The 20,885-nt window shown below is 56.9% G+C and overlaps 2 protein-coding genes across 3 annotated transcripts; both read left to right on the top strand.

Annotated features, from left to right (window-relative positions):
• Positions 1–1,335: 1,335 nt before the first annotated feature.
• DDX39B (DExD-box helicase 39B) lies at positions 1,336–12,439 on the top strand. 2 transcript variants are annotated; one of them, XM_014594537.3, is made up of 11 exons: positions 1,336–1,441; positions 3,314–3,532; positions 4,128–4,255; positions 4,615–4,707; positions 4,807–4,990; positions 6,794–6,912; positions 8,105–8,236; positions 8,663–8,772; positions 10,862–11,006; positions 11,691–11,838; positions 12,095–12,439. In XM_014594537.3, the coding sequence occupies exons 2-11, from the start codon at positions 3,322–3,324 to the stop codon at positions 12,109–12,111; spliced, it is 1,287 nt and encodes a 428-aa protein (XP_014450023.1). In that variant the 5' UTR covers positions 1,336–1,441; positions 3,314–3,321; the 3' UTR covers positions 12,112–12,439. The 2 variants fall into 2 exon arrangements, with proteins under 2 accessions (XP_014450023.1, XP_014450022.1); XM_014594536.3 differs by having other exon boundaries at positions 3,311–3,532.
• A 175-nt stretch (positions 12,440–12,614) lies between these two features.
• LOC109282266 (uncharacterized) lies at positions 12,615–19,346 on the top strand. Its single transcript, XM_059714143.1, has 6 exons — positions 12,615–12,627; positions 12,875–13,269; positions 13,363–13,467; positions 13,660–13,764; positions 14,574–14,756; positions 16,074–19,346. The coding sequence occupies exons 1-6, from the start codon at positions 12,615–12,617 to the stop codon at positions 16,089–16,091; spliced, it is 819 nt and encodes a 272-aa protein (XP_059570126.1). The 3' UTR covers positions 16,092–19,346.
• Positions 19,347–20,885: the final 1,539 nt, after the last annotated feature.

The following is a 20,885-nucleotide window of genomic DNA, read 5'->3' as shown; positions in this document are numbered from 1 at the left end:
CTGCACCCATCCTAGCTGGGCCGGTGCCCCTCATTCCTGACCTACAGCCCCTGCGCCCCCCCAGCTGTGCCTGTACCCCTCAGTCCCAACCTGGAGCCCGCAGCTAGCCCAATGCTGGGTTCCCAAGTTAGCTGGTGCTGAGATGCAGCTGCTTCTGGGGTGGGGCACGTTGGGAGCAAAGGGGTCTGGGAGCCTGGACACCGGGGTTCTACCTCAGTCCGGGGGGGGGAGTGGGAGCCAGCGGGGGCTAGAATAGCAGTGGGGCTGGGAGCTGCAGCTGACTCGGGGGGGGATAACAGGGACAGGAGCTGCGGCTGGCTCCAGGGTTCAGGGTTGGGTGCAATGGGAACAGGCGCTGCAGCTGGCTCTGGGGGGGTGTCAGGCCTGGCTGTAACGGGGACAGGCACTGGGGCTGGCACTAGCATGACAGGGCTGGGCCCCATGGGACGTGGGTAGGGGGGAAACGTGACTAGGGATGTAGTCAGGAATGCACTTTGATGCAGCTAGGCCTCGCATGACAAGGGTCTGTTACTTTGGCACTGGCCGCAGTCAACAGCATGGCCCTATTGATGTGGTGGAGGTCCCATGACAATGGTGTGGCACCATGATGGGTGCAAGGGTCGCAGGACACTAGCATGACACCATGAGGTGCATGGCAGGTCACATGACAATAGCATGGTGCGGTGGTGGGGTCACATGACAATAACATGACGCAATGTGAGCAGGGTTATATGACCAGCATGGAGCAGGGGTTGGCAGGCACACGAGTAGTGTGGCACCATGTTGCCAGCAGTCACGTGAGAACAGTGTGGCACCCTCTGGGGTCACATGAATAACATGGCATCGTGTTGGTGAGGGCCGCGTGACAGCCATGGTGCCATGTTGAAGGGGGTCATGTAACAAGTGTGGGACCAGGGTGGTGGTCACATGACACTAGTGTGGCACTTTGGCACGGCAGAGGACATGGGACTGGATGGTGTGGCACTATGATGCAGGTGGAAGTCAGGCGCGACTAATGACGTCACGCCCCCACGGCCCGCCAACCAAGACTTTGCCTCGCAGTCCGAACCAAACGACTCCCCTCTCCATAGCAACGCCCTGAAGCCCCCTCCCTGCGAGCTGGAAACGCTCTCCTCCCGCTGAGGCGGAGGGCTATCTACTTCAGCCGCCTGAGCAGAAATCTGCGGGGGGAGTGAGTGCGTCTTCTCCTCTCTGGGCCAGGACATCAACCCCCGCGCGTCCCTTATTGAGGCCTCTAGAGGGAAGGGGAGGACATCCCCCTCTTTGTTTTACACAGGCACCTGCTGACGGCAGCCTCATGGTGCGGGGTCCTGACGCACACCCCGCCTTCCGCCTCCTGCCGGAAGTGGAGATTGCGCGCTCATTTGGCTTTGGTCGCTGCCGAGAGAAGCCATTGTCGCCCCGCCCCCTCCCGCAAGAGGTAAGAGGGGCGTCCCCGCCCGCCATCCCCCGCGCATCGCTGTCATCTGGAGCCGTCCACCCCTCCTCACCGCCCGGGCTCCGTCCGCCGGCGATTCCCCGCCCGCGGGGCCCGTTAGGGGCCGCCTTGCACCCCTGGAGGCCCTGGGCCCGGCTGGGAAAGGAGGGGGGACCTCCCCATTGTGGGCCTGTGGCGGGGAAATCCAAGATGGCGCGGGCGCTGCTCGGCTCCTGGCCGCGGCCGCCGTAATCCGCCGCCATCCGCCCCGCGCCGCCCCGCCGTCGGCCGCTCCCGGGCCAGGCGGGGCGGGCGGACTCCTCTGCGGTCCCCGAGATGGGCATTGGCGGGGCGGGGGGTGGCAGGCAGGAACGTGGCGCGCTGAATCCCCCTCTCCCCCTGGCTGGGGCTGGAAGGGGGGCAGCTGCAATGCATGGTGGGAAGGGGGTGCCCCCCACGGGACCCCAGACTCCCCCACTGGGGGCTGTGTGGAGGGGTCCCAATAACATAGGAGCCCTGCTCTGGGGGACCCCATTATAGGGGTGGGGGTCTAAGGTCCCCCCACAAACCTGCCTGGTTGGGGGGGAGCCAGGCACCTAGAAGCTGGGGTGAGTGCGGGGAGAACCCAGGCATCTGGGCTCCTTGCTGCCCCTCCCCCCCCACTTGTCAAGTGGGAGAGAGTCCATGCATCCCAGCTCCGTGGTGTCATGTTGCCCCCTCCTAGTGTTGTGGGGGAGGTTGGGTACCCACATGTGCAGCCCCCACTACTGCCCCAGGGTGGGCAGAGAACCCAGGTGTCCTCAGTTTCTGCTCGAACCCCACTCCTGCCCCAGCTGCTATTCCCCTGTAGGGGACACCCTGGGTGCCTGTGCTCCCAGCACCACCCTGCCTGTGCTCAAAGCCATCAGACCCCTATTCCCCCTTCAAAGCAGGGAGAGAGCCCAGGTGTCTGGGTACCCTGCCCCCACCTCCAGCTGTTTGTGTGGGTTTGAGGGTGCTGTAGCTGTATCCCAGGTGGTTGGGAGCCTGAATACCTGGGTTCCCCCTAGCTAAGGAAATCGGAGTAGGGGGAGGACGGGAGCCCGGATGCCTGGGTTCCATCTCAAGCTTGGGATGAGGACTGGGGTCTTGTAGGCTAAAGCGGGGGTGGGGCTAGGAGCCTGGATGTACTTTGAGAAGAACAGGGTCCAGGTTGTTAGATGTGAGAGACTGTGGGGAGAGCTGGGAGCCAGGATGCCTGGGGGTTTTGTGTGCCCTGGGCAGGGGGGTTGGGGAGTGGGGCTTGGAGTCCAGACACCTGGGTCTTCTCCTAGTTTTGGACAAGGTACAGGTGTCTGGTGGGCTGAAGCAGGGGGACCTGGATACCTGGGTTCTCTCCTACAGCTTTGGCTCAAGACATGGGATCTGGTGGGCTGAAAGGGGAGGGGTGGGGCTGGGTGCCTGGACCCCTGGGTTCTCATCCAGCTTGGTGTGAGACATGAGGTCTAGTAGGCTTAAGTTGTGGGGAGAGAGGGCTGGAAGCCTGGACATCTCAGTTCTCTAACTCCCAGAGCCAGGGTAAGGGGAGCTGGGAGCCCAGATGCCTGGGTTCCCTTCCCAGCCTGGGGGGTTAGACCAGGGACAACTGGGAGCCCAGATGCCTTGGTTCTCTCTTACCTTTGTGTGAGGTGCAAGGGCTGGGGGCTCAGATACCTGGGTACACTGCAAGATGTGGGAGGGAAGTTGGTGATGGTGGAGGGAGGTTGGCTTCAGCAGGGGGGAAGGGGGAGCCTGAACACTTGGGTTCCACAATTTTGGGGCGAGGCATGGGGGCTGGGCACCTGGATGCCTGATTTCCCTCTAGCTTGACTCCCTCCTCCCCTGCTTCCCCAGCAGTGCCGGCCATGGCAGAGAACGACGTGGATAATGAGCTCCTGGACTATGAGGATGATGAGGTGGAAAACGCAGGCGCAGGCGACGGCGTGGACGTGCCCTCCAAAAAGGACGTCAAGGGCTCCTACGTCTCCATCCACAGCTCCGGCTTCCGTGACTTCTTGCTAAAGCCCGAGCTGCTCCGTGCCATCGTCGACTGCGGCTTTGAGCACCCCTCTGAAGGTGCGCCTGGACTCTGGGTTTCCCACCAGGCTGGGGGGTGGTGCCGGCAACCCAGATGCCAGGGTTCTTGCCTCACTCTGGCGGGGAGGCTTGGGGCCCTGGGTGCTGGAGTTCCTGCCTTGCATGTGCAGGTGGGGGGAGGGGATGTTTCAGGGGGAGCCTGGACTCCAGGGTTCCTGCATACTTGGGGTGTGGGATCTGTGAGCTGGGACACCTGGGTTCTCTTCCTAGCTCTTAGAAGCAGGTTTTGGTGGGTGAGAGCAGGGACAAGCTAGAACATCCAGATGCCTGGGTTCTCTCTGGCTTTGGGGCTTAGGGCAGGGGGAGCTGGGAGCCTAGATGCCTGGGTTCTCTCTGGCTCTTGAGGGAGGGGTTGAATTCAAGACATTCTGAGGTCAGGCAGGGGTGTAGGGTCTGGGGTGGGGGCTTGCTGAGGACTAGTGGAAACTGGGAGCCCAGACACCAGGGTTCTTTTCCAGATCTGGGCAGTGGAATAGAATCTGGTGGGTTAGAGTACTTGCAGGGAGTTGGGGGGCCTAGTAGGTACACATGGTGTGGTGTAGTGTGTTCCAGCTCCGTGTTCTTGTCCCCACAGTGCAGCATGAGTGCATCCCACAGGCCATCCTGGGCATGGACGTGCTCTGCCAGGCTAAATCAGGCATGGGCAAAACAGCCGTCTTCGTGCTGGCCACGTTGCAGCAGCTGGAGCCTGTCACGGGGCAGGTGAGCTGGGGGGGGAGGGGGGCAGGGTAGAGCTGAGTGAGAATGGGAGGGGGTGGCAAAAGCAGCTGGGTGTGATAGACAGATTATGAGTTTTGGAAGAAACAGTTCAGGCCTTCAGCAGGAACAAGCAACTGGGGATTTGTTGGAGGGGTCTCGAAGGATTCATTGTTGGGTGGGGGGGGTGAAGGGGCTCTAGGAGAAACCAACTGGGGTTACTGGGGGTGGCGAAGAATCTGGGAGGAAGCAACTGGGGCTGATTTGCATTGGAAGTTTTTAACCCAGGTGGGTACTGGCAGTCCTGAGGCCAGCGCAAATGCAGCTTACCAAACGCTAGTAACCATGTTGTTCTACCCCTGCAGGTGTCGGTGCTGGTGATGTGCCACACGCGGGAGCTGGCATTCCAGATCAGCAAAGAATACGAACGCTTCTCCAAGTACATGCCCAGCGTAAAGGTGAGGGGCATATGCCTGGGGATGGGGGGGGGGGGGGGGGGGATGTTAGCAGGGCAACGAACACAGCCTCTCACTGCCCCCCCTCCCGTTCCCTTGCAGGTGGCGGTGTTTTTTGGGGGCCTGTCCATCAAGAAGGACGAGGAGGTGCTGAAGAAGAACTGCCCGCACATTGTGGTGGGGACTCCGGGCCGGATCCTGGCCCTGGCGCGGAACAAGAGCCTCAACCTCAAACACATCAAGCATTTCATCCTGGACGAGTGTGACAAGATGCTGGAGCAACTCGGTGAGTTGCTGGGGGTGGTACCTGGCTTCCACCCCTAGAACGGGTGCCCTTCCAGGGGGCAGCAAGATTTTTTCTGTGGGAGGCAGTCCTCAGTCACTTGGGGTGTTCTGGCTTTGATGTCACAGCTTGTGGTAAGGTGCCCCCCACTGCCCAAAAGGTGGAGGGCATTTTCTCGCATGCTTCCAGATAAGTTGCTCCTTGTTTTTGAAAGTGTTGGAGGGATGTCACAGCCCTGAACAGCCTAAAGATGTGATACAAGAGGCAAGGCTTTCTTAGGGCAGTTTGTTTTTTTTATTGCAGTGGTTATGGCTCTGCGTGATCAGAGACCTAACAAAGGATGCTTTGCTTTCAAAAGCTTCTCTTAAGTCTTTTCTAGTTGGTCCAATAAGAGCTCATGCTAAGAAAGTTATCTTGTCATTTTGGGACCATCACTGCTACAACAACAATCTGATGCTAGCAGAAACCTGAGGAAGAATGTCTTAGTCTTGTGTTCAGAAGCTCATCTAACTCATTTGGTCCAGGGAGCAAGAACTTTAGCTTTGATGTAATTAGTGGACTTCTTCAGCACTGCCTGAATAGAGAAACCACTACAGCTGCCCCCCACCTCCCAGACTTCCACAGAGGCAGGATTTCCTGGGATCCCTTCCCTTTCAGAACCCTCCCACAGTGCTGTTTGTTTGGGGGGTCCTCTCTCTTGGTTCAGCTGGGGGAGATCCCATGGGGGTGGTGGGGTGGGTAGAGCCATGTGTGGTGGGGAGGTAATGGCAAAAGCTGCTGGGCCTGAGGAAAAGGCATCTAAGCAGTGCAGTTTTCAAATACCTTGAGGGCTGCTATGAGGAAGAAGGAAAGCCCCCCTCCCCCTGTGCTGCAGAGAGGAGAATATGGAACTAATGGCTTGAAATTATGGCCAAAGAGGCTTAGGTTGGATAGCGGGTGATATTTTTTCACTTAAAGCCACGAGGTAGGGGAATTAGACACCCAGAGAGGCTGTGGGCTCTTCAGCAGGGGGGGGTGTACAAGAAGAACACTTCTTGGGGGTTGATCTAGGCCTAGAGGTACCTGTGCCCTGCCGTGGAGATTTCCTAGGCTTCTGGGACGTGAAAGTGGGAGGGAAGCTTTCCCCCCTTTTTGCTACATGTCAGAGGGTTTTTAAGCTGCTCTCAAAGACACTGGGTGTTGATTGTAGCCCAGGCTGGGGATGGTGACCAGGCTGGACCTATGCTGGGACTTAAAGGTGGAGAGTCCTGGCTAGAGGGCCTTGCCTCTCTGCTCAGAGCCATACTGATGCTGCATTGGTCAGACTAGTACTGATGAGGGTGCGGGGGAGGGGGTTGACTTCCTCTAGTGTGGGGTCTAGCTTCTGCTTGGGATTTCTCGTCTGGGATGGTTTGGACCGGGCTGATCCTGCCTCAGGATGTGACCTTTGGAGGTTTCCTTTATCTCAGCTTGTCTGATCTTTTGGAGGGCCCTTCTAGCCCAACTTCTTTATGGTCATGACTGGTCTCCGGAGGTTCCTACCAGTCCCTCTTTTCTATGACTATGATTCTGCGATATTTGGAGATTCCTTCTGTCCTGACTTACCTATGATTCTGTGAGCTGGTCTTTGGGGCCACTAGGTTGAGCACTGTTGGTATAGTCATTGGACTTGAACAGCACTGCCTGAATAGAAATGTCCCATCAACTGCACAGTCTGGTTCTGCCCACAGGGGGCAAGATTTGCTGGGGTTTCTCAGCTCCCCACCCCCTCATTGTTGTGGGGGTTCCCTCTGCTGACCCCCTCCCAATTCTCTGCCCCCCTCCCAGATATGCGCCGGGATGTCCAGGAGATCTTCCGCATGACCCCGCATGAAAAGCAGGTCATGATGTTCAGCGCCACCCTGAGCAAGGAAATCCGCCCCGTGTGCCGCAAATTCATGCAAGACGTAATTACCACCCCCCCTCGCTTCTACCTTCTCTGCCCCCTCAGCCCCCTGCCACTCCATCCAGGGGGGGTGCTGGGGTTCTCCTCCTCCGTCAGCCAGCACCGCCGGGACCCGCCGTCCCGCCCTGCACTGCTTTAGCTCAGGCCACCCCCATAGCCTCCGGAAGATCTCTCGGGTCATGCTAGCCCCTCTCCCCCTCCAGCCCCAGCTCGAGTAGGGGACCCCCCCCTCTTCTTCCTTCGAGGGGGGGTTGCCTCCCTCCGGCCCTGTCACCGCAAGCATCTGGACCCTCACCCCCAGGCAAGTAAGCGTTGGACTTACCTTTTCACACCCGCACATCTCTATCACGGCCGCAAATTGGGCCCCTTAAGATCCTCCCTTCCACTCCCCCACAACGGCCCCCCCGTTCCCCTGCCCCCCTCCGGAGACCGCGGCGTCCCCCCGCTCCGTGTGGCGAAGACAGTCAGCGAGATGGAGATGGCATGGCGGCCCGTGGCGGTGACTTCCGGAGGGACCCACGGCGGCACCCGGAGCCAGATTATCCTTTTTGTGGCGGCCGGGCTGGGATTTTGGTGGGGGGCTGGTGGGGAAGTTTTGGGGGAGGGTCTAGGAGGAGTAGCTGACTCCTTGAAGTGGGCAGCAGAGGGTTAAACCCACCTCCCCCCTCCTGGTGGGTGGGAAACAGGGTTAATCCCATTCCTGGGGAGGGCTGGTGGTGATACATGGGCATGGCAATAGCCACGCCTCCTCCAAGATTGCTGCTTAGCTCCCTTGGGAGTAGTGGAGCTGCACCTGGTGCATGCTGGGATGTAGCCAGCAACTTTGATGTTGCTTGTGTGAGCTGTGAGGGATGCTCAGTGTCTGCTACTGGCTGCACTGCCTTAACTTCTATGGCTAGGTGCTGCAGAGCATTCTGGGATCTCTTGTTTCCCCTTAAGGGAAAGCCAGGGAGGAATGGTCCCTCTCCTCTCTTCCAAGCATGCCTTGCATCTAGGTTTTTGGGGGGGGGATGTTAGTGTATGTAGCAAGGTGAGGGACTTGGGTCTTTGAGGGCGCCCTCAGTATTTGGGAGGGTGTGGCTTCTGTTCCAGAATGCCTGGGGGGAGGCTGAAGCAGGTGTGGGAAGACTCCAGGCCTGGGGGGAGTGTATGGGAGTGTGAGCGGGGCCCTGACCCTACTGTGCCCCCCTCAGCCCATGGAGATCTTCGTGGACGATGAGACAAAGCTGACGCTGCATGGGCTGCAGCAGTACTATGTCAAACTGAAGGACAATGAGAAGAACCGCAAGCTCTTCGATCTCCTCGACGTCCTTGAATTCAACCAGGTGAGGACCCAGGCATCCAGGGAGGACTTGCCTGGGCCATAGCCCCTGAGTGGGGGCAGTGTTGTGAGGTCTGGGTCTGAAGAGAGGGGATGGGACCCAGGCAGCTATAAAATTCATTCAGCTCTAGAGGGAAGGACTGGGACCCAGGTATCTGGGGAGCTTTATATGCCCACACCTGCCAAGGGCAGTGTCAGCACTCATGGGGAAGGGGGACCTAGGTGTCCGGGTGGCATCCCCAGGCCTCTTATGGCAGGGGCCAGGACCCAAGCCTTTGGGGCAACCTCTCCCTGGACTCTGCAGTCCTGTCTGCTCCCAGAGAGAGCAGCAGCAGGGGAGCCAGGCCTGCTGGAACCCCTCAGCTGCCAGGCTGGGGTTGGGGGCCCAGGCATCTGAATCCTGGTTTATTCTTTCCCCCACCTCCCACAGGTGGTGATCTTCGTGAAGTCCGTGCAACGCTGCATTGCCCTAGCACAGCTGCTGGTGGAGCAGAACTTCCCAGCCATTGCCATCCACCGTGGCATGCCCCAGGAGGAGAGGTGGGTTTTGGGTCAGGTGGATACACAGAAGCCCCCAGCTTTGACTTCCCTTTTCCCAGCAGCAGGGGCCTCTTCTGTTCAGCTGAGGAGGTAGCTTGCTTTTAACCCTGGCTCCAGAGACCCTCACCCTTTCCTTTTTTGTTGCGGGTTGACATCTGCTAATTAAGGCTGCAGACATGCAGAGCATAATATTTGCCATTTTGTTGGTCAGCCCATAGGTCTGTTTTTGCTCAGACCCCTGTCACATGGCAGCTGAGTGGGAGAGTGAACCACTATGACCTGGGTGCTTTTTTTTACCATTGTTCCTTGGAGCCAGACCTGAGAGCAATCCCACTGTCAGACACCTGGAATCCCAACCCCTCCTACCCCCAGAGCCAGGCCTCAGCAAGTCTCCCCAGATGTCTGGGACCCCCCTTTCAGCCTTCAAATCCAGGAAGTTCTCATTCAGAGGCTGTGCCCCTTACTCCTATGCTCAACTGCTACTGAAACCCGTTTTTCCAAGCATATTTCCAATCCTTTTTGGGAATCTGGCTGAACTCGGCTTCCACCACATCTGGTGTCAGTGAGTCCCACCCTTTAATGACCCGCTGGATTAAAAAACGAACATGAGGAAGTTTTTCAACTCTCTACCTACTAGGTTCATTTTATGACCCTGAGTCTTACTGTGAGAGACAGTCTATAACAAATCCCTATCTACTTTCTCTTCACTACTTTAGTATTTTGAGAATCCTCATGTTTCCCCTCAAGAGTCTCCTTCCTAAACTGACCAGGCCTGGCCTCGTTAGTCTCTCCCAATCTGGAGGCCCTGCACTCGGCATCCTTACTACTCTTCTCTGGACCGTTTTCTAGTTCTATGGAAGTGTAGGGACCAGAGCTGGGCATGGTATTTAAGGTGTGGACACCTCATGGGCTTACAAAGCAGCATCATGATGCTTTCAGCTGTGCTGACAACTTAATTCTTTATAATGTCTAACATTGTGTTTGCCTTTGGCAGTTGAGCACAGAGCTGATGCTTTTAGTTTACTGTCCCCACTGACTCCCAGATGTTTCCTGAGTGGTAACAGCCCTCCTAGTGTAGGTATAGTTTGAGCTATTTTTGCCCAGGGAGAACTTCTACCAAGAGAAAGTACTGGAGAGAATTAACCCAGACCCCTGTGTAAAGATGTCCCAATGCTGAGGTCCATAAGAGTGGAGAGCTAGCAGTGACACTATAGCTGGCTTGGGGTACCCTGTGCACCCATCACAGTGTGTATTGTGGACTCTCTTAGGCTAGCTGGTGACAGATGGCAGCTGTACATAAGATGGCCCTGATTGGCTGCCTGTGGCCAACCTGTTTCCCTGCAGTGCAGTACAAAAGGTGTGAAGGGGGCATGTGCTGCTCCCAGCTGGAGCAGCAGAGACCAGCAAATTAAGCAGTCTCCCTAGGGAGCGGGTGAATACTGGAGGACTATGTCCTCTCCTGAGAGAAGCCATGGCATGTACAAGCATTTATTCTCCCAGGAGAAACTCCTGGGAGTGATTTGTTTCTCCCAAGAGAAACACCTGGAGTTGAATCACTTCCCAGAGAAACTCTCTTGGGAATGATTTATTTCTCCAAGGAGGAAGAGGGTTTTATCACTCTCAGTAGAAACTCTCCCAGAAGTGATTTAGCCCATTATTCCCAGGTAACCTTTTTTTTCCTGGAGCCCTCTCTTTCTTTTCTCTTTTTTTGTTTTCTCCGGGGGGGGGTGGGAAATCTGAACATTTGGGTACTGGGAGAGCAGTGACTTTTCTGGGAGAAACTGTATATATGATGTCTAAGCTAGCCTTACTGCAGTAGTGTTGCTGTCTGTCAGCTGTTCCTGGGTGTCCCCCAAAGAGCATGGGAGAGGGGGATTGTGGGCTCCCGTGTGGACCATGGGATGGGGAGGGGCAATAGGTCTCTGGATCCATCTCCAGCAGCAGCTAGAGTTTCAGCTTAAGTTAAGCAGGAAAGTGAGAATGAGTGAGCAGAAGATTGGGCTTCTGCTCTTGGCAGCTGTAATGGTGGTGGGGGGGGGGTTGACAGATATTCAGCACTGACTCTCACCCCTTTGCCCCTCCTCTCCAGGCTGTCACGGTACCAGCAGTTCAAGGACTTCCAGCGCCGCATCTTGGTAGCCACCAACTTGTTTGGGCGGGGGATGGACATTGAGCGTGTGAACATCGCCTTCAACTACGACATGCCCGAGGATTCGGACACCTATCTGCACCGGGTGCGCCTGGATGCTGGGGTTCCATGGGGTGGGGGAAGGGTGGTAGGTGGGTGGCAGGCAGGGCTCTTTGTGGGGAGGAAGCATTGGAAGCTTGGGTGCTGAGCAGAAGGGAGAGTTGAGAGCTTGGATGCTGGGATTCTCCCTCTACTCTGCAAGGGGGAGTGAGTGAAGGGTGAGCAGGAAGCCAGGGCACCTGGGTTCTTCCCCTGTCTGGAAAGGGATTTATGGTGGCGGGGTTAGAGGAAGGGAACTAGAAACTCGGATATGTGGGTCCTTTTCCTGGTAGGGGAGCGGGGCTGGGAGCCTGGATCCCTGAATCCTCTGGCAGAGTGGTGTCTGGGGTGGGGAGGGCTAGAGCTTGGGGAACTGTGAGCCTGGACTCCTGGGTTCTTTCCCAGCTGTGAGAGGGGAGAGGAGGCTGGGGGAGGTGGTTAGTTGGTGGGGAGCTGAGAGCCTGGATTTGCCTAGGTTCTCCAAATCAGAGGGGGTGGATTAGATCCAGGGGGCTGAGAGCCCAGACTCTTGAATTCTTTCCAGCCCTGAAAGGGGAAATGAAGTCATGGGGGTGGTGCGCCCAGATGACTGGGTTTGGGGTGCAGCAGGGTGTAGAATGGGGATTGTGCTGGGATGCAGGACCCTGGGTTCCCCCTACAGCCTGCTGGGCTCTGACCATCTTCCCCACAGGTGGCACGTGCTGGACGCTTCGGCACCAAAGGCCTGGCCATCACCTTTGTGTCAGATGAGAATGACGCTAAGATCCTGAATGATGTCCAGGATCGCTTTGAGGTGAACATCAGCGAGCTTCCTGATGAGATCGACATCTCCTCCTACAGTGAGTAGTGCCAGGGTTGGGGGGGCACTGTGCAGACATTGCTACTGTGCTCTAGGCTCCCTCAGTCTGTCTGGGGACAGATGGTGGCAGTGCACATCTGTCTGGGTTGAAGGCACCTGGCTATTGGGGAAAGGTGCAAGGGCTGGGAGCGGGGGTCTCAGGGAGGGGTGGGGGCCTGCCTGGCTGGAGGTTCTGGTGGGGGGCTGGGGGCTATCGGGCATCCCCACTAACCCCCCCCTTCTTTTCTCTCTTGCAGTTGAGCAGACCCGATAAGGCCCCACTGGAACTGCCCCGGCTCTTTTTTGATGGTCTTTAACCTCCCTGTCCCTGTTGGACCCCCCAGCACCGAGAGGGGGGCACCCAGGCTGGGCAGGGGACAGAAGAGATTGCCCCCCCTCCCCCCCCATCCCCCCCAGAGCTGCTGTTGTGGCAAACTGGGAATTTTGTTTTTATAGAAAAGAGAAATACTCCAAAAAAAAAAAAAAAATCCCCCCCCCCCCCCTCGCGGACTGTGTACCCCCCGGTGATGTCATCTCCATTGTCATCTTTTGGGGTGTTTTTGGTAATAAAGGTGCCTGGCACTGCTGGGCCTTGGAGGAAACTAGTAAATGCCTGAAACCATATTGTGGGGGTGGAGGGGGTGCGTGTGGGGGGGGGATGGACTGAGGGCACTGGAACAGTGGGTCCTGGTGGACTGGCTTAAATGGGGGGTGGGGGATGGTAAATGGAGCAGTGGGTCATGCTGGGTTAACTTCAGGGGTGGCAGAGTGGGCGTCATGATTTCACTGGGTGGGGTGTCTTGAGATGGATTTGTAAGGGGGAGTGGGTCTTATTGGGCTGGTTTAACTGGGTGGGATGGGCTGGATGCAGTGGATGTTACTGGTTTTGGAGGGGGAAACCTCCCAGGCCTGGGGGGGGGGGGCAGCCCTGGCAGTTGATTGGATGCTGCCTGGCTCTGGGATGGGGGTGTCTGAGCCCGGGAAGGGGCACCGGCGGTGGGGGGGTGTAAAAGTGATAGGCCAGGGGACATAAACAGGGCCGGGCGGCTCGGAGGGTGAGGAGAGGCCTGAGGGGAAAGGTTTGCAGCCTCAAAGGAGCGCCAGGCCGGCCACCATCTTTGTTAGGGGCGCAGAGACGGCCCGCTCGGGTGATGTAGCCGGTGGGTCGTCATCGCAGGTATGGGAGTTCTTCCGCGCTTTCCCGCCCGCCATCTTGGATGCTGGCAGCCTTGGCGGTCGAAGGGGGCGTCCTACCGTTGTATTTTACGTCCGCCATCTTGCGGGTGGGCAGCCGGGAAGCCGTCTAGCGCGGTGCCTGCGGGCCCGCCCACGGGATTTACAGTCAGGCGCTGCCGCAGCCTGCCACGGGCTCTATAAAAGCAGGCGCGGGCGAGCGGGCGGTCCTTTTCTCCGCGCGGCGGCGAGAGCGGAGGTAGGTGTGGGGCCGGGCGCCGGGGCGTTCCCTGCTGCGGAGCGGGGCTGGGGGAAGCGATCACCACTCGTCTCCGTATTCCTTTCTCTCCAGGCCGCCACCTCCGCCCTGAGCCCAGGGCGCAGCCGCCAGGAGCCATCTCGGTCGGGACCGGTGACCTGCGTTGTCCCGTCCGCCCCCCCCCCCCCCCCCCATAGGGTAAGACTCCCCCCGCCCGTGTTCTGGGGGTGCCGCCGGCGGTGATGATTTGCTTGGACTAGAGTCTCTGACTCCGCCGTGACGAACTCTCGCAGCGCCCTGAGCCCGCGGCCCCCCCCCCCCCCCCCCCCCCCGCCTGCCCATCCCCCCCGCCTGCCCCCGCCTCACCGCCGCCCTCCTCTTCCCTTCCAGCCCGCCCTGCAGGGGACCCAGCTCACAGCCGCACGAGGACGCCCCTGGGTGGTGGCCGGGGCCCAGCCCCTCGCTGCCTGGGATCCTTCCCTGAGAAGATCAGAGGTGAGGGGGGGGCGGGGGTGGGTGGATACTTCTCCCCTGCAAAGACTGGAGTGACTCGAATAAAGTTCTTGTGCGGTAGCCGAGCTGTCGGGGACTGCGTCCTGCTGGGCTTACGCATGCGTGCGGCTGCTTCTGGGGGTGGGGGGTGTAGAGGAGGGTTGCATTTATATCACGGCCCCAGGGTTGAGATGAGGCCGCTTCTGGGACAGGGTGTGTTGGGGATAACGCCATGTTTGAAGGGGAACCTCAGCCACTCCGAAGGGGTGAAGATGGTGCAACATGTGCTTGAAACTAGCAAACGGTGCTGTAAGTGTAAGGACTGCCATGAGCACGAGCTGCATTTTGGTCTGCTCTTCCCCTGCCCCCCAGAGTAACGTGGCTCTCGGCTTCTTCCTGGGAATGCGAGGGCTCCAGCGAGCTCCTGAGCCTGGACCCGCTGGTCGTCACGTGGGTGCTGGTCACACGTTCCATTTATGGCATAATGGGAACCAGCTATGCTTATGGCGCTTATATTGCAAAACAGCTTCACTCCTTAGTCCATGTTTTATGACACTGGGCTGAGTCGCTGCTTAAGATGTGATGAACTGTGCCTTAAATGTAATGTCTGCCAGGAGCCTGTAAGGTATAATTCTTGGAACGGGAGGGTGTCCAGTTTAGGGAGCAGGACCTGGGACTCCCTCTGGGAACTGGAGATTTGGCAGCAGCAGGGGCGTGGTGGTCAAGATGCATGCATGTGCACATGCACAGCAGGTGTCTGGGATGTGCACAGAACCCAGGCATCTGATACGCATGCGTGCACATGTGGACAGATGGACACACACCCCAAGATGTCTGGGGAACATGCTCGCACTGCACGGGAGTCCAGGATGGACACGCACACAACTTGCACACAGAATCCAGGTGTCCAAGATGAGCACAGTCGTACCTGGGTGTCGGAGATGGACAGACGGACATATACACATGCTTGTTTCCAGAACAGATGGACTATACATGTACGCGCAACCCCAGTGTGTGGGAGCAGCCTGTCTCGGCTGGAGTGGAAAGGGAAAGCTGCTGCGCTGGCCATAGGCTGGTCTCTGCAGGTGGGAAGCTGGAAACTGCTGTTGCTTCCCACGTTAACAGACATGTGGGAGCCCAGGCTGCATCTGGCAATCTGGACTAGGATCATGGGGGCTGGGGGGGGGTGAGGGGAGCCCATGGGACAAAGAATCTGAGGTTCATGCGGGGGGGATGCAGGGGAGTTCTTTGCAGCCAAGTTTATTGAGTCTGGGACCACTGCATGTCAAGGGGGGCAGCCTGTGGTGTGCGCATGGGGCACATGGGGGTGGGAGTCTGCATGTATATCTGCATGTCTAGGTGTTGAATTGTCTAGGTAGGTGCTTATGTACGTGTGTGTGTGTGTGTGTGTGTGTGTATACAGATGTAAACATATCCATATACGTAGATGCATACATGTGTATATGTGTGTGTCTCCCTAGAGAATTGGCTGGGGGTGACCTGGACACGAGTTCTGTGTCTATCAGTCCCTCCTCTCTGGACCGCGACCTGTGGTGGCTGCATAGTGGGGTGCCCTGCATGTCCTAAGGATCGCCTGAGCTCTGTGGCCTGGCGTCTGGTGCTTGTGGGAGGGTTCCTGTGGCTGAGAGGTGGCTGCTGGTGACCTGTGCTGCAGCTGCATCCAGTTGAGGTTTCCTCTCCTCTGCGGCTCTCCTGTTTGCAGGCTTGGGGCTCCCCCCTCCTCTGGGATCCTGCAGAAGGAAACAGGGCTCCTATATAGATCCTGGGGGTGTCCTGGATGCCTGGATTGTGTGTAGATGTATGTGTATGCATGTATACATGTGGGTATGTATGTGTGCATGTGGCACATGTAAGTATGTATGCTTATGCATGGGTATATATACATATGTACTTATATACAGCTACAAGTGTATATGTATGGCTGTGCATGTGTATCTGCATGTATGCACGTCAGTCTGTAAGTGCACATGTGGGTGCCCATGCGTGTCTCCATGTGCCTGTGTGGGTGTCCATATCTGCGTGTGTTTGTATGTACGTAGGGAAATGCGTATGTGGGCACACAAGCAGGTGTCCTTGTACCTGCATGTGTGTGTGTATGTTATGCATTGTGCATGCACATGTATGTGCACAAGTGCATGTGTATGCATATGGGTGTGCACGCCTGTGTGGGTGCACTCATGCAGGTGTGTGAGAGTGTGTGTACACTGGCCCAGAGGAGAACCCGGCTGCAGCCTGCATGTCCAGCCAGCAGGACTGGGCGGGGGGGACACCTTGCATTGTTCCTGTCGCAGGTGAGGGAGAAAATCTGAGACTACTGCGATGTGAAATCCGAGGTCACAAGTGGAAACCACAAAGCCACAGCAGGGGTCGGAAGCGCCGAAACCTCCAGTCCAACTTGTTTCCCAAACTGGGTGGAAGCGCAACAGTGCACTGCCTCTGCTGCTTCCCCTTACCCCCAGCAAGCTGTATTAGTCAGATGCCAGCCAGGTTCTGCCCCAGCATGGGCTGAACGGGACTGTTGTTAGTCCTAGCCTGCTGCTGCATGACAAGCTCTCAAATCCACCTGCTTTACACCTACCATCATGACACCCACTGAGGCCCAAACTGCCACACCAGGACCGTGTGGCGGAGACCCTCTGGTATGAGGAATGGACGTTGACATTACCACCAAACAAGTTCCTTATCACAAGTCCTACAGTCTGCCCACCTTGCTTCAACCTGCCCAGAGGTGGATTAAGGTGCATTGGGGGGCCTGGGCAAACACAAAATTGAAGGTCCCCTACCACCATGGGAGCTGGGCTGCAGGGGGAGAGGGGCCCCTTCCCCTCCTAGTGCTGGCTGGGGAGGCTGGGTGGACCCGGGGGTGGGGGGCACATGCCTCATGCTACTATGGCCAAATGCACACACACAGCAGACAAGGTTCTTTGGGTAAATCTGATTTATTAGACCAACTAAATAGTTGGAATTTTTTAATTTTTTTTTAGCAAGCTTTTGGGTATAAATACCCTTTATCAGGCTGAGGAAGTATCTGCACTTGGTGTGTGCGCTTTTCCTGGATGGAATGAATAGTGAAGCCAGAGGCTGGGCTACAGCAAGCCAGTCAGTGAAAATGGAAATTGAGGAGTCAGTGCTTGACAGTCAGTGGGTTTCATCGAATCAACCCTTAAACTGCTTGTCAGCCAAAGAGCGAGCCAGATGTCAGGCAGGTTATAATGTCATAAAGCCAAGGTCTGTTTAGTCCATGAGCACCAGTGGCCTAGCAGTGGAAGGCCAGAAAAATAATTTCTGCTGCTTATGCTGGCAACCAGATCAGCACGCATTTCTTGCACTCCCCACTCTTGTCTGTGTTCACCTCACTTGTCACTGGCTGTCATGCAGGGTTTAGGGCAAGGGATGTCTTTTTATTGTCTGCTGGCACAGAGATCCTTGGTCTACTCCAAGAACTCCTTGACCTGGTGGTGGCTATCATCAACAAGGTGAAAAGTTGAAGTGAGGCCTTGTCCTGTCTTCACTACCCTCAGTTAGCACCAACCTCATCATTTAGAGCTCGGTTAGCACTCCAAATAAATTCACCTTGACACTAAGTGCTTTGATACTGAAGACAAAAGGAGCATAAGCAGTTATGATTGCTATACATTTCAATCATCTTCCTAACTGCTTTAGTCAAAGGGTCTCTCAAAATGGGATGCAGAGATAGCACATCTTAAGGATATGGGCTGAGGAAGGGTTTCCCAGGGGTTAAAGAAAGTGCAAAAAGCTGACTCAGACCTGATTTACTACAACTTCCTGTGCAAATCTCATAGCTTTCCGCCGCTCGATTTACCACTGGTAAAATGGGGGCATTACCACCCCCTGCTTTAGAGGAGTATTAGGAATCATTCTGTTGCTACAGTGATGGAGGCCGTGCAAGGACCATACAGAGCCCCAGGGCTTCAGGATGTCAACTACGAGTTTCTCCTTTTCATAGAAGATAGAGATTTAGGGTGCAACTCTTGTTTGTGGTCTACCACAACTCTTGCTTGTGGTCTATCAGAAGGGCCTACCACAAACTAGGTTGTAAGCAGTTACCTATCGGGTGTGTAGGTCAGGTCTAGGCATTTCAGTCTTGCTTGTTGCACAAAAGAGTCAGAACCTGCCCCCTCTGAGCAATACCAAAAACCAGAGGGAAGAACATAGACGAGTGATTAATCACAACAAGATGCTGTCCTGTTGGAGTTGCCAACTAATTCCACTTCTCTTGAATTCCTAAATACTCAAAATGCCCTTGGAGGTTTTTAAAGCCCAGCATATCTAGTGGTCCTCATTCTGATTCTTTGAGCAGTGCAAATCCAGAGCGATGCCAGTGGAGTCGGTGGCCTTTATCCTGGATTTACACCAGCGTGAGTGAAATCATGTTCTAGCCCAGTGGTCCATTGTTTTTACAACCTCCAATTTCCTGGGAAGTGAGAAATGCAGCCTGCAGCAAGTGCAGAAGCCAAGAGCAGTCCCAAAGAACATTCACTTCTGGCATCAGTCTCTGGGAAATTTAGTGCAGGGTTTTCATCTCTGAGCATGTCGTTGTGCTTCCAAAGAGGGCCTTGCTCTTTCAGCACTAGGCCTCAAAGCTCTTTGCAAAGGAAGTTGGTAGCAACCCCTGTGTCCCCAAAGAGGGTAAACCAAGACATGGATTGAGCGGCTTGCACAAGATCACACAGCAGGTCAGTGGCAGAGCCAGGAATCGAAGGCAGGGCTCGAGTCCACGTGGGGACTCTTGGCACTCGACTGCGCTGCTGCCCTGTAACAGGAAATGGGATAAACCAGCTCCAGGATCATGATGTCTTGGAAGTTTGGGGCATTTATACACATCCTTTTTTGTATCGCAGTGCGCTGGCAATCTGGCGGGTCAGAGCAGACTTGATTCATTGAGTCTGCTCCGCACACGAGCTGGCGTGCAGCTGTGTAAGTGCGGATGTGCACATCAGTGTGCAGAAAATGATGGCAGTGTGCTTTTGAATTAAAATGCCTCTGAGGTGCTTCAGTTCAAAAGCATACTGCCATTTTCTCAGCGCTGCCGTGCATTTCACCACTAACAACTGTATGTGCTGTAGCACCGGGTGCTGCAGTGCTGTAACGTGGGCTAACACGGTGCGTGGGGGTGGGAATCTATGTACATAAGTGTGTGTGCATGTCCAGGTGTCGGGCTGTGCCTAGGTGTGTGTGCGCACATATATTTGTATACGTACACGTGTGTATCCATCTGGGTGTGTGTACGCATGTATGCCCACATGTATACGTAGCCATACACAGAGGTACGGGGCTGGCACGGAGCTCTCCTGCCCTCACTGCCGGCGCTTGAGACGGTTCAGCCCGGTGGGATCCGGGCGGGAAAGCAGCGGAGTTCGGCAGGAGGGTGCGGGCGGGCACCATCCTGGTGTCTGGGCCAGGGACACTTGTTCACACACACGCACACCCCACCTGGCAACTGTGCCCCTGCCCCACCCACTGCTCTGCTTTCTGCTCCCTGCCCTATTTGCCCCGCCCTTGGCCTGTGATGTGCCCGAGCTCAATAAACTTCGCTGCGAGGAGTCCCCTTCCTCCCTGCCCCTCTGTCCCCCGTGCCGCGCTGCGACGCAGAGGGGCGGCAGTGCAACGTGGGGACCGTGCGCTGCTCTCTGCTCCCGTCCCCGGGCAGCTGCACCCCCGGGAGCTCCCCGCTCCCCGCTCCCGGCTCGGGAGTCACATCCCCACCCCCGCCCGCACAGACACCCTGCGGGAGGAGGTGTGCGCGCGTGCGTGCGTGTGTCAGCTCAGGCTCTAGTGGTGCGTGTGTGTGTGCACGTTTCTGCGGGTGTCTGTAGGCGTGCGCGTGAGTGTGTGTCATTCAGCTCAAGCTCTAGGGGCACGTGCAGCTGTTTGCACGTCTGTGTGCGCGCGCGCGCGCGCGCGGGGGGGGGGGGTGTTGTGTATTTAAACAAGCAATACAACTGAGTTGAGGACAGAGAAATAGGACAATAAAAAATAAGATGAGACTAAAAATCAAGCCAGGAATGAAAAGAGTAAGAGCGGCGCAAGAACCAACACTTCAAAACTATTGGTGTCAAAATGTGGAAAAATATTTTAAGGTGTGCGCATGCGCACCCAGATAGTGAGGGGGGGCGGGGGTGGGGGGGTGATGCTTCCGTCCCGGACCGGACCGGCGCACCCTGCAGCTGCGCGAGATGGTCTGCCCCGCCCCGCCCCCGGGCCCCGCCCCCGCCGCTTCCTTTAAATGTTGGTGCTGCGCCGGCGGCGCCGCGTAGACGGGTTCGTGTCCGCGCCGGTCTCTGGTCGCTCACGGCGCCGGCACCTGCAGCTCCGGGCAGCCGGCGGGTGAGTCCGGCCGGGCCGCCTCCTGCTTGTCTCCCTGCTCGGGGCGGGGGCGGCGGGGCAGGAGCGGGGCGCTGGGTCCGCACCCCTGGAAACCTGCCTCAAGTGCTCGTGTCCGCGCTGCGCGGGTGCCTTTCCCGCGGGTGACCGGGGCTCGTGTCAGTCCGGCTGCCACCGCAGCGCCGCGTGGCCTTGGTCCTGTTCCCTGTCCCTCTGTGCAGGGACCGGGGTGGTGTCGCTTTTTCTTTTTCCTCTTTTCTCCTCTACCTTTGGCTTCACACTTCAGTTCATCTGTGCTCGCACTTCAGGGGATTTATTGTTAGGTTTTAGAAAACATGATTAGCCCTCTTTGAAACGCTGAGTACTCGTGTCCGTGCCCTGTTTGCTGTGTGCCCGCCACAGCTCCTCTGACCTCCGCTGTTCCCCTTTCTGCTTACTGTTTTCCCTCCCTCGGGCGCTCTCTTGCCTTGCCTTGCCTTCCTTCCCTTCCCTCCCTCGGGAGCGCCCGCTTTGCCTCGCTCTGGTGTGCCGTGCCGCGCCGTGCCCCGCTGTGCTTCTGAGCTGCATCTGTAATCCTCCAGTGGATCTGATATCTTTTATTAGACCAACTTAAATAGTTGGACACTCTCTTTTCACGATTTTGCTAAAATTGTTTTTCCAGCTACTTAAGTTGGTCTAATAAAAGATATCAGATTCCCCTGAAGAACCTTGTCTGCTTGTGTCTTTAGATCAACATGGCTACAACCTACACCTCTGTC

Source organism: Alligator mississippiensis, chromosome 11, assembly GCF_030867095.1.
Source record: "Alligator mississippiensis isolate rAllMis1 chromosome 11, rAllMis1, whole genome shotgun sequence".
NCBI lineage: Eukaryota > Metazoa > Chordata > Crocodylia > Alligatoridae > Alligator > Alligator mississippiensis.
Note: the sequence above shows the minus strand (reverse complement) of the source record. Positions and strands in the feature narration are given on the sequence as shown.

What these genes read in the sequence shown, in the direction of transcription:
- DDX39B (XM_014594537.3), top strand. Translation starts at nt 3,322, where the DNA reads ATGGCAGAGAACGACGTGGATAATGAGCTCCTGGACTATGAGGATGAT. An exon ending in AGTACATGCCCAGCGTAAAG is followed by an intron (nt 4,708 to 4,806) that starts GTGAGGGGCATA and finishes GTTCCCTTGCAG; the next exon opens with GTGGCGGTGTTTTTTGGGGG. An exon ending in GCCGCAAATTCATGCAAGAC is followed by an intron (nt 6,913 to 8,104) that starts GTAATTACCACC and finishes TGCCCCCCTCAG; the next exon opens with CCCATGGAGATCTTCGTGGA.
- LOC109282266 (XM_059714143.1), top strand. An exon ending in GCGCGGCGGCGAGAGCGGAG is followed by an intron (nt 13,270 to 13,362) that starts GTAGGTGTGGGG and finishes CTTTCTCTCCAG; the next exon opens with GCCGCCACCTCCGCCCTGAG. An exon ending in CTTCCCTGAGAAGATCAGAG is followed by an intron (nt 13,765 to 14,573) that starts GTGAGGGGGGGG and finishes ACATGTGGACAG; the next exon opens with ATGGACACACACCCCAAGAT.